Raw genomic sequence first — 14,286 nt, forward strand, 5'->3', positions numbered from 1 at the left:
GTGCAAGACCACATGTGGACAGACAGCAAAGGGTTGCATAACGATTCAGTTAGTTTGGGCTGTTCAGTGTATTGCGCTATCGACATATCGCAGGCTGAACTAGAATAGCCTCCGTTTTGAACTTCTCCGAAAGCTTTTTGGGAGGTTACATAAGTTATCTTAGAGGGGGTGTACTGAACAAACACTTGAAAAGTAATTGAAATTTTACTTTATCTTTTTATTCGTAGATCTTCCTATAGAACCCCCCCCCCCCCCCCCCCACACACACACACACACACAAACACACACACACACATACACACAAAAACACTGATTTGCACAGCACTGATGAAACTTTGTGACCTACCTAAAAGGGCAGTTTGGGTTTTTGTTTTTGGCAAGTGGAAGTTCTACCTCATACTCTTCCCACTTTTCTTTTTGTGGTAAAAAGGGGGAAGAACTGCACAGATCATCTTGTTTAGCTGTGCTCTACTGTAAATCCCAGTTTCTTCTGCCATATGGTGATGTTCCCTGCAACTGCTAGTTTGCTTAGCTTGGTTAAATACAGAATTAGATGTGCTCACCACCTGCAGAAGTCTGGATACATGAGTCAAGCTTAAAGGAATAGCTGCAGAATGGAGTCACTTAGTGTCTACAGAGCCAAACAGTGATTCGCTGCAGTTACTGGCCAAAGCATGGAAAGAAAACTGGTTTCTCTGACAACAGTCGAAACACCCTCCCTCCCCCCCTTCATCAACCACAATAGAAGCATGGTGAAAATGTGGTGGGTGTAGGGATGGTGTGACAAAAGTTGACATCAGTTCCTCCACTTTTCCCTCGCTGTTCAGTGTTTTTTCTATCAGCTGTGGAATTTGAACCGTTCTTCCTTTTGGGGTGAGGCCCTTCCCTGCGTCTGCTCAGAGGAGTAGGATGTCTCAGTAGATGCGGTGCATATGTGTTTGTGAGTGTGTGTTTAAGTAAGTGTGTGTGGGTAACTGGGGCTTTCCAGTAGAGTTGCACACCAAACATTCTTGGCTGTCGAATGGCTGACTAGCGCGCCAAGTCCACACAGCTGGGAATCGTATAAGAAGAAGTGTCTTTGTGTGATCTGGGCAATACGACGCACATGCACAGTCACATGCACGCACATGCTCATGCACAGAACTAAAACACACAAATAGTCTGCTTTAAGCCTGCACCTCGGCTCAAGAACAATTTGAATAGTTGGTGTCTGTGAGGTGCATGTGTGTGTGTGGTAGGTGTATTAGATGTAACTAGTAATAAAGTGACGCTCACACACACGCTGGTGGAATTCAACATAACTCTTCACACACACAGAATGGAGAAAATATAACAGAGACTCAGTCATCCTGCAACAGTGTCTTCTTTTCCCAGCACCACATGATGTTTGTCCTCTTTAGTAAGTTTTGAACAGAGAAAACATGGTGGTGGTGGAGGTGGTGGTGGTGGGATGGAGAGGGAGGGTGGGAGGGCAAAAGAGAATAAGAGAAGGGATTGTGCTGGCGATGCCAATTGTACAGTTTGTTTCTTATTGGCTGCTTCTCTGGTTGTTGTTGTTGTTGTTGTTTTAAATGGCGTGTCAGTGAGCAAAGAATGTGTATGCAAGAGCAGAATGCAGAGTGAGAAAGAACATAGGCCTTTGTCTGCTGGGAGAAGAGAAGAGAAGCAGATTGTATCAAATTAATATAGGAGAAATTGAGCTGTAGAGGGAAGAAAAAGGAGAGGAGTTCAAAGAAGAGGGACACGAAGAGGTTTCGGCCATGGAGGAAAGAGTAAAGCAGGCTGAGAGAGTGAGAATGAGAAATTCTGACAGAGTCCTATTCCATATTATTGTAAACATGAAGGCAGAACCCTTCTTTTTCTCAGATCTGTCCTGTTTTCTGTTTGAACCAAGAAGCTGATAAAGGAACGATTTCATTAGAAGAAATGAAAAGAAAAAAGAAAAAAACCAGATAAGTTAACAACTGGCTCTTCTTCTTCATCACAATCTGTTCAAAAAACAAACAAAACATCCCTTTAGAAATGATCTCTTTCCACATGTTGAACATTTGCCTTATGATAATCAGCTGCACCGTGTCCCTAGCACTCGCTGATTTCTTTGTACTTGCGAGTGTGGCTTGGTGCGATTACTTTACAGATTGAAACTGCTCATCTGAACAAAGTTCTTTTTGTACAAAAAACTGAATGTCTACATTATATGATGCATACGGGAAGCAAAACACACATTTGCAAGGCCAGAGAGTCTGTGCGTGAGGGAATATGTTTTAGTTGTGCGAGACTTGGATAAGAAGGTGTTGTATCATCAACAAGGACGGACCGGGGTGGGACAGGACCACACGATCAAACGAGAGGAGATAAGAGAGCTGGCTGAATTCAGAGAGGGTGTCTTTGTCCATTTGTGGTTCCTCAGATAGCTCCAGGCTGGATTGAGGCCAGGGGCTGACAGGGGTTGTGTCTAGAGATCTGAGATCGCTGCACTGATAGGAAGGCATATTACACAACATCACTGCTGAAAGAATACGATTAAGGTTTTTGGTTTCAAAGGTTTTATGCTGCAAAAGTCATTTTGTTTGTGGTATTTTAACTTTTAGATTTTGGCTTTTCCAGATGTGTCTTGGATTCAGTGCCCGTCATGCAGGAAACGCTGCCTGCCACTGCATTGTGTGGCTGCAAAATGACAGATTACCAGAGAGCTGAGGTAGGTTAGGGCCACCTAAAATTATAGCTGAAAAGAAACTTCCAAAAAAAAAAAAGACTAGTGGACTGATATTTGAAACGGCCGTGAGCTAACAGTGGCTCTGACAGTCTGGCATGCAGAGACACATATAGATTGTTCTGCTTTTACACTCCTCAACCCATGCTATAGTTTCTCCATTTCTCTATTTAATCACATCTCTTGCTCGTTGTAACCTGTTGTCCTGTTTCTATTTTGCTGTGTGGAAACTTGGGTGCGTGTGTGTCTGCATGTGCATCCAGGAAAGGATGGCGAGATATTCTCCCAAGACCAAGTGGCACCATTTGGTGGCTTGGCTGTACTGCGTCTCTATTTATGTTCATGCTTGTGTTGTGATTGTGTCCTGGTCGTACGGCTCTATCACTGTGACGACTACATCTTCCTGTGCAACTGTGCATGATTATGCATGCATAGTTTTGCATGTGTGCAAGGCTGTATGCAATTTGACCCCTGGAAATCTTTCTTTAGCATCTGCTCCTCTCATTTGTGGCAGAAAGCCGATCCCTTTTGGTGAACTGGCTCCAGCATCATATGACTGACCAAATTGCGATGATGTTTTGGAGTGCGCGTGTTCTGCAGTACAAAATGACATTGCATATCATAACAGGTTGCCTTTTGGCTATTGATGTATATGTGTGGAGTTGTGTGGGTGTGGCTGTCTCCTTGCATCGCCTACAGGACGCTCTAAGCACCTCCCAGGCCCGAATGGGCCCGCGCAGCTCCATAAATCTAGCTCGTGTTGCTCACACAGCAGTAATCTCTAGCGTCTTTTATTTTCGATGCCTGCAAGCCTGGAACTCTGTCTCCTTATCTTCCTGTTTGTTTTCACATCTTTCCTTTCCTGCCTGACTATCCATTCATAACAGCAATTTGGCTTTCATTAACTAAGGATGGGGGGGAAAAAAACAAAAACCAATTAGCACCTACATTGCCAGAAGCTCTCCTTGGGTTACAGAAAGTGACATAAAGAAAAGGAGAGTTTCTCTGAAGTTTCGCACACATATTTGCTCATTTTAGCATTGTCAATTTCTGTCCCCACTTGTTTTAAAGAGGACACTTGCAGTGTAAAGATGATTTTTCAGTTATTTCTTTAGTCATTCTAGCAGCTTTCCCATCACAGGGATGCATCCAAAAAATCTTTTAATGCAGTCAAACACAAGACCCACAAATATAGAAACAATGACTCACACAGTGAAGCTTTTAAACTCCAAAAACCAACATTTCCAAACCACACTGTATAGACATAAACAGACTGACACATACATACAGTATCTGTCTCGTCTAGTAATAGCCAAACGCAGATTCTCAGAGAGCAGAACACCCAAGGGTGCCGTTCCTGCTAATCCAGGTCAGACCAGCTTCAGTCTTGGCTGAACCACCCATGAAACCACAGGATTTTTAATCTGTAATTTTGCCTGTGCTTGTGCGGTTGGCTGTATTTAAGGTGTTTCCTTGCATGTCTTCTTTGACATGTACACATTGTTGCCCCGTGATCGCCCTCCACGTGCCATTTATTCGAGCGCTGCCCAATTTTTTGCTGTTTCAGAATGATGCAGCATGTCTGACTGATGCTCTCTCGGCTCTCTGTCTGTCTCGCTTTCTCACACAGTCAAGGACACACACACACACACTCCAGAATAAATTAATCAGATATGATAACTGATAGAAGCAAACGCGATGTATGCAGGACTGCAGTGTCTGTGGTTTGTTTCCTCATGAAAATTGGAAATTGACTCATCACATATTATGTGGTGTGGCTAGACATTTTAAGCCATGTTCTATTTTTAGTTATTGCAATACAGGGATCTTTTCCTTCATTTAAATCTATTGAGGGGAAAAACAATAAAACACTGAGTCATGTAGGTTGAGGTCAGACACAGCGGATCACAAAATACAATTTAAGGGTTAGACAATAAAATCTGGTTTATCACCTGTGGTCTTCTTAAAGCAGACAGTTTGGAAATTGTTGCACTGACTGGCAATGAAATATTCTCGGTCTTTGTTTCTGTCTCTCTCTGTCCCACTGGAATACATCACCAGAGTTAACATAAATATTTAATCATTTTATTATCTTCATTCCTGTTTAATGGCCCAACATACTTAATAGCAATGCACTCAACAACATCAGAGGCCAGGTTATACAAAAATATTGACTTCTTGAGTCTTGTTAAGCTCCATTATGGTTTTCTGGTCAGCTGTCTTTTAGTTTCATCTTTGAAAGAGAATATCTTTGTGCTTCATCTTAACATTTATTTGGTTGAAATGACCTGTGCCCACAAGTGGCTAGGATTAGCTGGTATCATTGATGGTGGAGCATCCAAAAGAGCCTAACCCCACGCCCTTAATCAAATGATTAAAACTTGTGTGGCCGTGCTATGGCTTAGCAAATTAATGACATGTGGTCACAGTGCGTGGTGATAATTGCATGCTGGTTGTATCATCAGGCCATGGCACAGCGGTGTGGAAATAAATAAAAAGGAACCGCTAGTATAGATTTTTCCATCACTATTTTGGGATGCCTCTGTACACGGGATATCAGCTTTGTTTCTGCGCACACATTTGCTGTCTTGTTTAATGACATTCCTGCATTTGGAGATTGCATGATGACCTCCTTTGCGATACAGCCGAGCAGCGTGTGTAGGATACTCCAATTTAGTGCTTTTAGGTGAAAATCATATCTCTTCATTTGATGATTTTTTTTTTTCTTTTTTTGAGATTTCAGGCCAGCTGACGGATTACATGCCACCTGCACTGCCTGAGAAAATGCTTTGACCACTCGGGATTATAAAACCCACTCAATGGGCTGAACTGAATAAAATTAAAAATGCATTGCTATCGAGGTAAATGCTTTATCTGTGAGATGCAAGGGTTTTACCTAACAATTCGTTTGTTTTTGTTTTGTTTTCTCAATTCTAATACAATGCGAGGAACTCTGCAGAGCAGCGCAACTAGATAAATGATATGCAGGTTATTTGAAGTAAACACAACAAAGGGCCTTCCTGTTATGCCATGGTGCTCTGTAATGTGGCTATCTGACTATTTCTGAGTCTCCCTGTGATTTTTTTGTTGTTGCTGTTTACACTTATGCTCTTCCCCTCCTCTCTATCTTCATATCTGTTTCTTTATGTAAGCAAGTGTCTTTTAAATAGAAGCAGATGGATACTGCATTAGGCTGATAGCAATATGGATATTGCAAGAAAAATGGAAGCGAGGATGAAAATGTGCATTATATCAAACATAGAAATGTTACATTAACACGCTCATTTACAATATTTGACAAGGATCTTTCAGTTTTCAAAAGAGAACACACAAAGTTATATGTTTTTACAATTTAACAAATTAAATGCCACACATAGCAGTTGGAATATTTTTGATTATTAAAAGAAAATAATGAAAACTCATAATCCAGCCGACATGTTTGACCTGTGGTATGGGCTTTCATAGGTAGAATTTCCTAAGCTGTGGTGTTTGCAAGCCAAATAGATTAGGAATCTCTGATACACAGTATTTTGCAGAGTGAGCAGGGTTGATGTACTGACTTTGTGGAGTGTGATCTCGGCGGGCCTACAGTTCTGCTTTTCTGTGCCAGACTGAAGTCCAGAGGTGTTTGTCTTGGCTTCGTTCTCTGTTTGATCAGGCTGTTTTGAGAATACTGACTGACCTGTGCTGAGGCCAAATACATCTCTCTCCTCACAACTTTAGCATTTCCTTTGCCTCTGTCCCTTCTCTGTCCTATTGTCTCACAAGTTTAGAACTTTGAAACATTAAATTTAATGTTCATTTTCAAAATATTCTTAAACCTAGCAGTTTGAATTGGACCTTTTTTTCTTTTTGTACAAGATAAAGAACAAAATCAAAAATATTTTTTTTTTCTTTTTATTCATGCAGTTTTCAAGGGCCCAGTTTCCTTCTTCTTCCCCTTTTCTTGTTAGTTATCTGATCTTAACCTCACTCCAAAGTTTAGTCTTATATGTGGTTCAGAGAGGTCACTAATACTTCTAACCTTACCACGGGTAGTAGGGAAAATGTCAAGACCCACTTATAGATTGCATGTATTGCGAAAGAGACTCCATCCTTTGATCTGCTGTAAAGTGCTGGTCAATAAAACTCTTAAATGCCCGGTGTAGTGCATAGCACTCTGCACAACATAAATATCTGCATTCGCATGCATTTTGGCTGGGCGCGTTAAGGCTGAGAGAGCCTAAATATTTCCCATAAAACTATTACAAAGCACTAAATACTTTTCCCTTTTACAATGCATCATTAATTTCTAGTGTTTGGTGGCATTTTCTCTCATTCCTGCCAATAGATTTCTCAAATAATGTTGTTACTGCAGTGACTATCAACAAGGCAACCATGGTGAACCACAGTTACCTATGCAATAAATACAAATATTTAGTCCATTTGATAAAGGATAAAGAAAGGTTTCTCTTGGACTTGTAATCTCACACTAATGTTCAACACTTGTTCAGAAAGAAAAAAAAAGAATCTCTTTAAGTAAATGTGCCAACGGATCACCGAGAAGTGCTACGCCTGCAGCACCATGCCTGTTTAATGGGTGGCGTTTCCTCTTTTATAAAGGATATAAAAATGTAATTCTAACAACCGATCTGCTTACTCTTTCCCTGCCATCACAATATTATTAAAATTAAGTAACACAGTATCCTATATACAACACTTTCCAAGTAATTCCCGATAAGATCATCACTGATCCCTGCTGATGGATTTACTAAAGGGCATACTAAGACAGTATATCAAAAGGATTATATCAATTTCAAGCTGACAATGAAAATTTTTCATGGATTATACACTAAACTTGTTCAAGGCAGGAAGGAGAATAAAAATCAATCATATCAACCATGGTGTACTAAACCTGGGCCTGTTCTCTATTCTTAAGTGTATTTTTAAATTATATGACATGCTAAATATGTTGCTTGCTTAAAGGAGTCAATCTCCTTCAAGGCTAAAGCCTCCTGACACTGGTTTCCTGTGCTAACCTAAATTCTGCCCTCAGCTTCTGAAGTTACTCCAGCTCTGGTCCTACTTCCTTCCCAGCCTCCATCCCCATTTCCATATCTGTCTCTGTGTCGTTCCTTAACCTGAATCTCACACCCCAGCTTCACATAATTTCCTGCTGCCCCCCTGACCTAAGTACCTAACTCATCTCCACTAGTGTAATACCCTGATACCTGCACAGCCTATGAATCCTTAGGGTCCTAATCGGCTTAGCCATCACCTGTCATGGTAACTAAAGTAATCTTTTTTTTTTTTTTACTGGAGCATAATATATGCTCCATTTATCACAAATTAGTAAAAAGGACTCTTTATGTATCAACCTGTGCTCAGGTTTTCTGAGAGACGCCTTATATAAAAAGCTGCCAGCCCTGGTAAAATTAAAAAACACCCAGGTTGTACAGATATGTTTAGGTTAGAAATAGGGCTAAGTTTCCACCAAACTGAACTATCACTTTAAGAGTTCGGACCAACGGCTGAAGAGAGCCTTAATACGATTAGCCCTGGCACTTGACAGCTACAGCTTAAGAGGCACCTCCGTTGACCTGTGTGTCTGTCCAGCAGAGAGTGTACATGTGTATTTCCTTGCATTCATATATGATCTTAAGGTTGCCTTTTTAGAGCATCAGGGAGGCTGTTTGTCTGTCCGTGCACATACTCCTGTAAACCTGAATTGAACCAAAAGCCAACTTTTTTTTTTGTAAATCTTTATCTGTTACTGCATGCACTGGAGCTCAGCAAGCCATGCCTGTGCAACCTCAATCCCCCAAAGTCAGAATGCAGGAAGTACATAACTTCAAAGGCAGATGCATAGTCTGTCTTTATCGCAGAAGGTTTGTGCCACTCAAGAATTTACTTTTTCACTCTTCTGCATGTCAAAACCCCATATCCACCTTGGCTATCACTCACTGCTGTTTTGTCTCAGGCTGTGATTTTGGATAAAATAGGCTTACAAGCAAGGAATTTAAAACAAGAAAACGATTCAGCAAACACAAAGCCGATGGAATCACTGGAATTTGCCACTGAAGTGTTTTTACTTAGAACTGAGTACTGGGTACTTGAGGCTGTGCCAAAGACACTATATCCACAGAGAGACTTGAGTAACTTGACTTGAATATGATCTGCCGGTGGTTGCGATGGGCTATGGGGTTGTGGTTGGGTGCGCTAGATGCCGCATTGCTCTAACTGGGTCGTTTTGGCACTCTAGGGCTGCTAGTTGAGGACAGCGAGGAATATACAGCACCGTGTTCTTTTTCACTCCAGGCACTTCATTGCGAAAGCCAGGCACCACACTGTGAAACATTTAAGTTGGCATTAATATCATAATCAGAGGTCTGTTTATTCTCAGACAGACAGCAGGCAGTTAAACAAAGAGACCTTCCCCTCTCTCCCCACAATAAACCCTCAGTGGTGCCGCCCTCCTCCTCTTTCCTTTTCCCAGCCTCTCGCCCTGTCCTAAAGACACTTCACATTCCCAACATATTCAACCATCATGGCCCACCAGCATCAACAGCACAAACTTGACCTGGAAATATATCTGTATTAAAGTCGTTGAACATTTTTCTGCAGCCAAGCAGTCAGACTCAACAAGCTGCCGGCCCACATGTTATGACACTGGGGGAATAATAGCTGCAGACAAGTATGTCAACAGAAAGTTTTACCTCTTATATTGGGTCTGCTGCAGAACTTGAACTTTAGCAATTTAGCAGCTCAAACAAATTAGTCTATATTTATTCCTTCCAGAGACTGAGGGGGTGGTCGAGTGTGCATGTAAAAGAAAAAAAAAACAGTCTCAAAAATGCTAACGTGTCTGAATCAAGCAACATGGTGTGTGTTTGTGTGTGTGTGTTTGTGTGTGTGTGTGTGTGTGTGTGTGCGTTTAAATATAGCTGTTGTTTTTTAGTTTTTGTTTTACAAGGCATAAAAGATAACTAAGTATGTCTCCCTAACACAAAACACCATTTAAGCATTTTAATAGTCTATAATATCTTCTGACCAATCAATTGTCGCTTTCTTTAAAGGTTTCACTCGTTCGGTCACAAGCAGTGCAGTGACTTGTCTTCATTAGCGTGTAATAAAGCAATGACCACTGGTCCCACACATGTAGTTTTCCAGCTGGCTCATGATAAGGCATATTACTGATAACTTCGCAAGTAAACAATTCCTCCAGCCTCTCTCCCTCACTTCCTCTTTTGCGCCCTTGCCTGTCTGCCTCATTTTATACTTTGTCTCAGGCCTTATCTAGCGTTAAATGTTTTTCACGTAAACTCACACTGTGCCATCGCCCATCGCCAAATAGGCCGGCTGTTACAAAACACACTCTATTTCATGCCAGGGTGCCGGCTCTGGCAACACTCAGCCACTTCTCCATGCCACTCTGTGTATGTGTGTGTCTGTGTGAGGGAAAGAGAGAAAAAAGAGACAGAGCTTAACAGTGGGAATAAAAAAAACTGACATATTTGAATTTATGAGCTTTTTTTTTTCAATATTTTCCCACCATCAATCATGTACTGTAGAAATGCCAGTTTCCCACAAGCTCGTTTCACTAACGTTCACTTACTCCAGATTCACCTTTGACCTTTCATATCTGAATTTTCTTCCCAGAGAAGCAAATGCCACATTTTTTTTTCTTGTCCCTCACCTCTAAAACAAAATTGTATGACAAAATCATCCCGCTAGACACACAAGTGAATGCTTTCATCCTGTAGATCCACATATGGAGTGTAATGTTTGCTGGTGTGTGTGCTTTGATATGTGTGTGTGAGTCAGTGCCGAAGGTAGAATTTAATCTTTGATATCGTTATCAGTTCCAGGGTGATGGTGGACTGTTTGCAAGACCCACTGGAGCTCTGACCTACTTGTGTCAGTGAATAGGTTGCATAGGCTGTTTTTTTGTTAAGAGTGTGTGTGTTTGTTAGAGTTTTGGGAGGGTGTGCACTTAAAGCGAACTCTGTGTGGACACAGGGAGTGTGAGAAGCTGGGTGTTTTGACAGCTTTAGAACAGTTCCAGCACAGTGTTGGGGCAGGGGGTGAGCCGGCCTGTTGGATATATGAGTGTGCGGCGAGGGTGAGAATAGGGTCAGCGGAGGAGTGGATAGGAGGGGATGAGATAAACGCAAGAAAACACTACCAAAAAATGCTCGTTTTGAATTTCTTTATGAGTAAACATCTGAAATGAATTGATTCGAAAATTTATTGTTTGTTATCCCTTAGCAATACATCTGAAGAGCAAACCTTACCCCTTACTTGCAGTTAAAATAAAACAGATATTAGTCTTGAACTTTACTAAGCTTAAACAAAATGAATTCTATCGAAATAAATGCCATTCCTTCCTTTGGTTAAACCAGAGGAGCACTAAATATACTGCAGACAAAACTGAGCATTTGTCCAAGCAGCAAGACGCCTCTTTGCCGAAGCATTCCTGCCAAAAGAGTGATCTCAACCCATTCTCCCAACTTTAATCTCACCAAAGTGTAAAAGCTACGGGACTAAACTTCCCACACAGTTAATAAAAGACCCATAAAGCTTGTCTAACAAAACACAGTCCTTTTTGTTTTACTGTAGCTGAATGGGGCCAGACATCACCTCAGAATTGTGCTGCTTAAGAGTTCTCTCACAAGTACACCTCTCCCCCCCAAAAAAATAGGGGAGGTGGGGGGGGGGGCTCTCCACATTTCCTAAGCCCTCTCTGTGCCAGTGGTGTTGAACCCCTGCTTTCTCCAATGGCATTCCAGCCCATCTTTCATGCTGTTTCATTGTGGCCATGCCAGCCAGGTCAGGGGGCAGTATTTTCTCAGGGCTTCAAGACAGCATTGGAAAGATAGATATAAGACGTACCGTCTGACTATTTGTGCACTGAATTCCTGTTTGATTCCTGTTTGTTGTCGTTGTGTCTGCGTGTGTGCGTGATGTGCAAGAATCTACACGAACACAAACATTTTATATATGATTGCTGCACTTAGGTCAAATAACACACTGACCTTCTCTTTAAAATGCTTAATATAACTCAGTATGTTGTGACACCCATGGCTAACCTGCGATATAGAATCTGTCTCAAAGATGTAAGCTGCCTCTTTTGAGGTGGCTCCGAGTGACAGCACTGACTTGATGTAGCCGTAAGAGAGTTTTAGAGATTACAGTACCAAACTCTGCCAGTAGATGTCCGTCTTCAGTCTTGCACAGCCTCCAAACAAAGTTGGCAGACTGGCTTTCAAAGATATTCACATGATCAAATTGGTGACTGTATCAGTATCCTAAGTGTGTCAAATAAGTGAAAGATAAAATGATGCCTATGACTATAGTGAGTGGCAGATGGACTGGTAAAAGCTCCTGCCTTGAAAGCAAACCTGCTAAAGTTTAAATTAAACATAGTTTTGCTTGAAGAAAACTGGAGGTATTTTGCTGACAAAGCAAAGCTCAGCATTCCAGCAGTAAATTCTTAGACACTGAGATCTTGGAAGATATGATAGCAAACGCTATGTATTCTCCTTGGTCCAGTCTGTGATCTCCTTTTTTACTGGCTTTAGTAGCAGTAGGCTACAGTTGCAACGTGGTAGTTGCTATGCCTGAAAACCCGGAGTAACCTTAGGAGAAAATTTCTCTCCATTGCCCATGAGTAATAATAACAGTCTTGCATTATTTACCTGGATAGAGCGTGTTTGCAAGGGTTAAAGGGGAAACGTAGTTAAATCCCACTGACATGCAGACAGTTGCGTGGATAACATTAAAAAAAAATACCCCGTGCTTACCTATGATTGATTATTAGGTAGTGATTAAAGGCAGTGCAAAGTGGATGCAAGGGCTGTATCTGCCAAAGGCAGCACGCTTTGTGGGCCGTTCTGCGTTAATAGGATGAAAAGAACATAGTTTCTGGGCGGGGATACGATGATATATACAGGACATGATTGGCCCGCGTGTTCTAATCGCTGAGGAGGCCTTAAGTGTTCCTCTTAAGCCTCGAGATTTAGGCTATTAAAGTATTACAGTAATAAAGTTAGTGCGTTTAAATTGCGTTTTAAATTCCTCAGCCACTGTTGCATGGTAATGGTCATCCCGGAGCTGTTTGACAGTTGTTCTTATTCACAGAAATCACACAGCGCAGTAAAGAAAAAACGCTAATTGCAGAATTTCATATTTTAATCAATAGACAGCTCAAAAGTTCCACTTTTAGTCATCAGTGACGTCTTCCGTATTCTCAAGTCTTCTTCCAAAAATGTCAGTTTGCGGGATATCAAGCTGTGTGTCTAAATCCTCAGAAAGATGGAGTGCAAACGTCTAATTTTCCAACGGAACTTGAACGCAGCACAGGAGAAGTTGGAAGACTTGTGTCGTGACGCGCAGTCGTGGAGGCGTGCCTCTGATGAAATCAGCCGGGGAAACAACAACAGAAAGGGGGTGGCTCAGACCAGAAGACTCTTTCAGCCAGTTGTGATTGCATTTCATCCTCCAAAGTGTCAGTTTGAAGATAACAAAGCATTATATTAAGTCTGCAGCAGCGAGCTGGTTCTTGTTGAGTTCTGTGAGGCGCTGGATTAAGGAGGCAGCGACGGGAAGTAGACTAAAGAGGAGGATGTGATAGGGCAAAGGTCCTGTCTGCAGTTATCTGTGCTCTTTGGCAAACAACGGGATCGCAGAGATCGCATCTTCCCTCTCCGTGCGTCTTTGTCCGGTTTCAGTGACCGGCTCAACCACCAGCAGAGTGGCATGTGGGTCAATTCCGGAACCGTCGGAAGGTAGGGACCCCTCCTGCAGGAATACTCGGTCACATGCTCTTCTTGCGAGTCTGGCTGTGCACAAAGCAATCCGCACAAAGCCCCCAACATCTTTTTTTCCTCCTCCCTTTTACACTCCAGAGATTCATTAACAGCTGTTTTCTGTTCATAATGTTTCAATCACCTCTTCCATCTCTGTAACATCATCGTAATTATAACGGAGCCTGTTTTATTTCAACGTGTTATATTAATATTTCAGACAGAGATATTACAATATCACAAGGCGGGGTTATTTAAAAAAACACCTGCAGACTTATGTTACTTTTTCTTTTTCCTATTTTTTTTCCCTTTGACATTATGATTCTGTGTTGTAGTGAAGCGGTTGGGCTTGGCACATTACGCCAGACTTATCAGTGCATCATTTGGCATGTAGGATTGTACCTGCCCTTTTTTATAACATCGTTATGTGAGAGACAGCAGCACGGTGAATATTGACTCATGCCTTTTATCTTTATAGACTCTGATGACAAAACACAAGACTGACTGATTTGTTGAATCGGTCTCTATGAGAAACTATGAATGAGCCAGGTGGTTATGAATGGCTGCGGGGATACGGAGCACACGAGGTTCTTTCATTGATGACTGTAGGGATCCTACACCGCAGTATTTACAGGGACAGCGTGCAGATCGAAGCAGGGACAAAAGATAACGTGCAGCCTGAGAAGATAAATGTGACCTTGTAGGACCGTAGACACACACACACACACACACACACACACACACACGTGTGTGTGTGTGTGTGTATATATATATATATATATATATATA

At 41.7% G+C, this 14,286-nt stretch overlaps 1 protein-coding gene across 6 annotated transcripts in view; it reads left to right on the plus strand.

The window, feature by feature from the left end:
- The window catches only part of rhobtb4 (Rho related BTB domain containing 4), a 38,341-nt gene that overhangs the window by 1,112 nt on the left and 22,943 nt on the right, over positions 1-14,286 (plus strand). The window contains exon 1 of one of the 6 annotated variants that reach the window (XM_085425279.1): positions 13,019-13,479. The exons of the other annotated variants lie outside the window; for them this stretch is intronic. Within the exon in view, the coding sequence (XP_085281405.1) occupies positions 13,451-13,479 (29 nt within the window). The 5' untranslated portion in view covers positions 13,019-13,450. Of the gene's footprint in view, positions 1-13,018; positions 13,480-14,286 lie in introns of those variants that run through there. 6 annotated transcript variants of the gene reach the window in all.

Source organism: Rhamphochromis longiceps, linkage group LG12 (genome assembly GCF_057381845.1).
Source record: "Rhamphochromis longiceps isolate RC_006_pf linkage group LG12, R_longiceps_female_GT1.1, whole genome shotgun sequence".
NCBI classification, from domain to species: Eukaryota; Metazoa; Chordata; class Actinopteri; order Cichliformes; family Cichlidae; genus Rhamphochromis; species Rhamphochromis longiceps.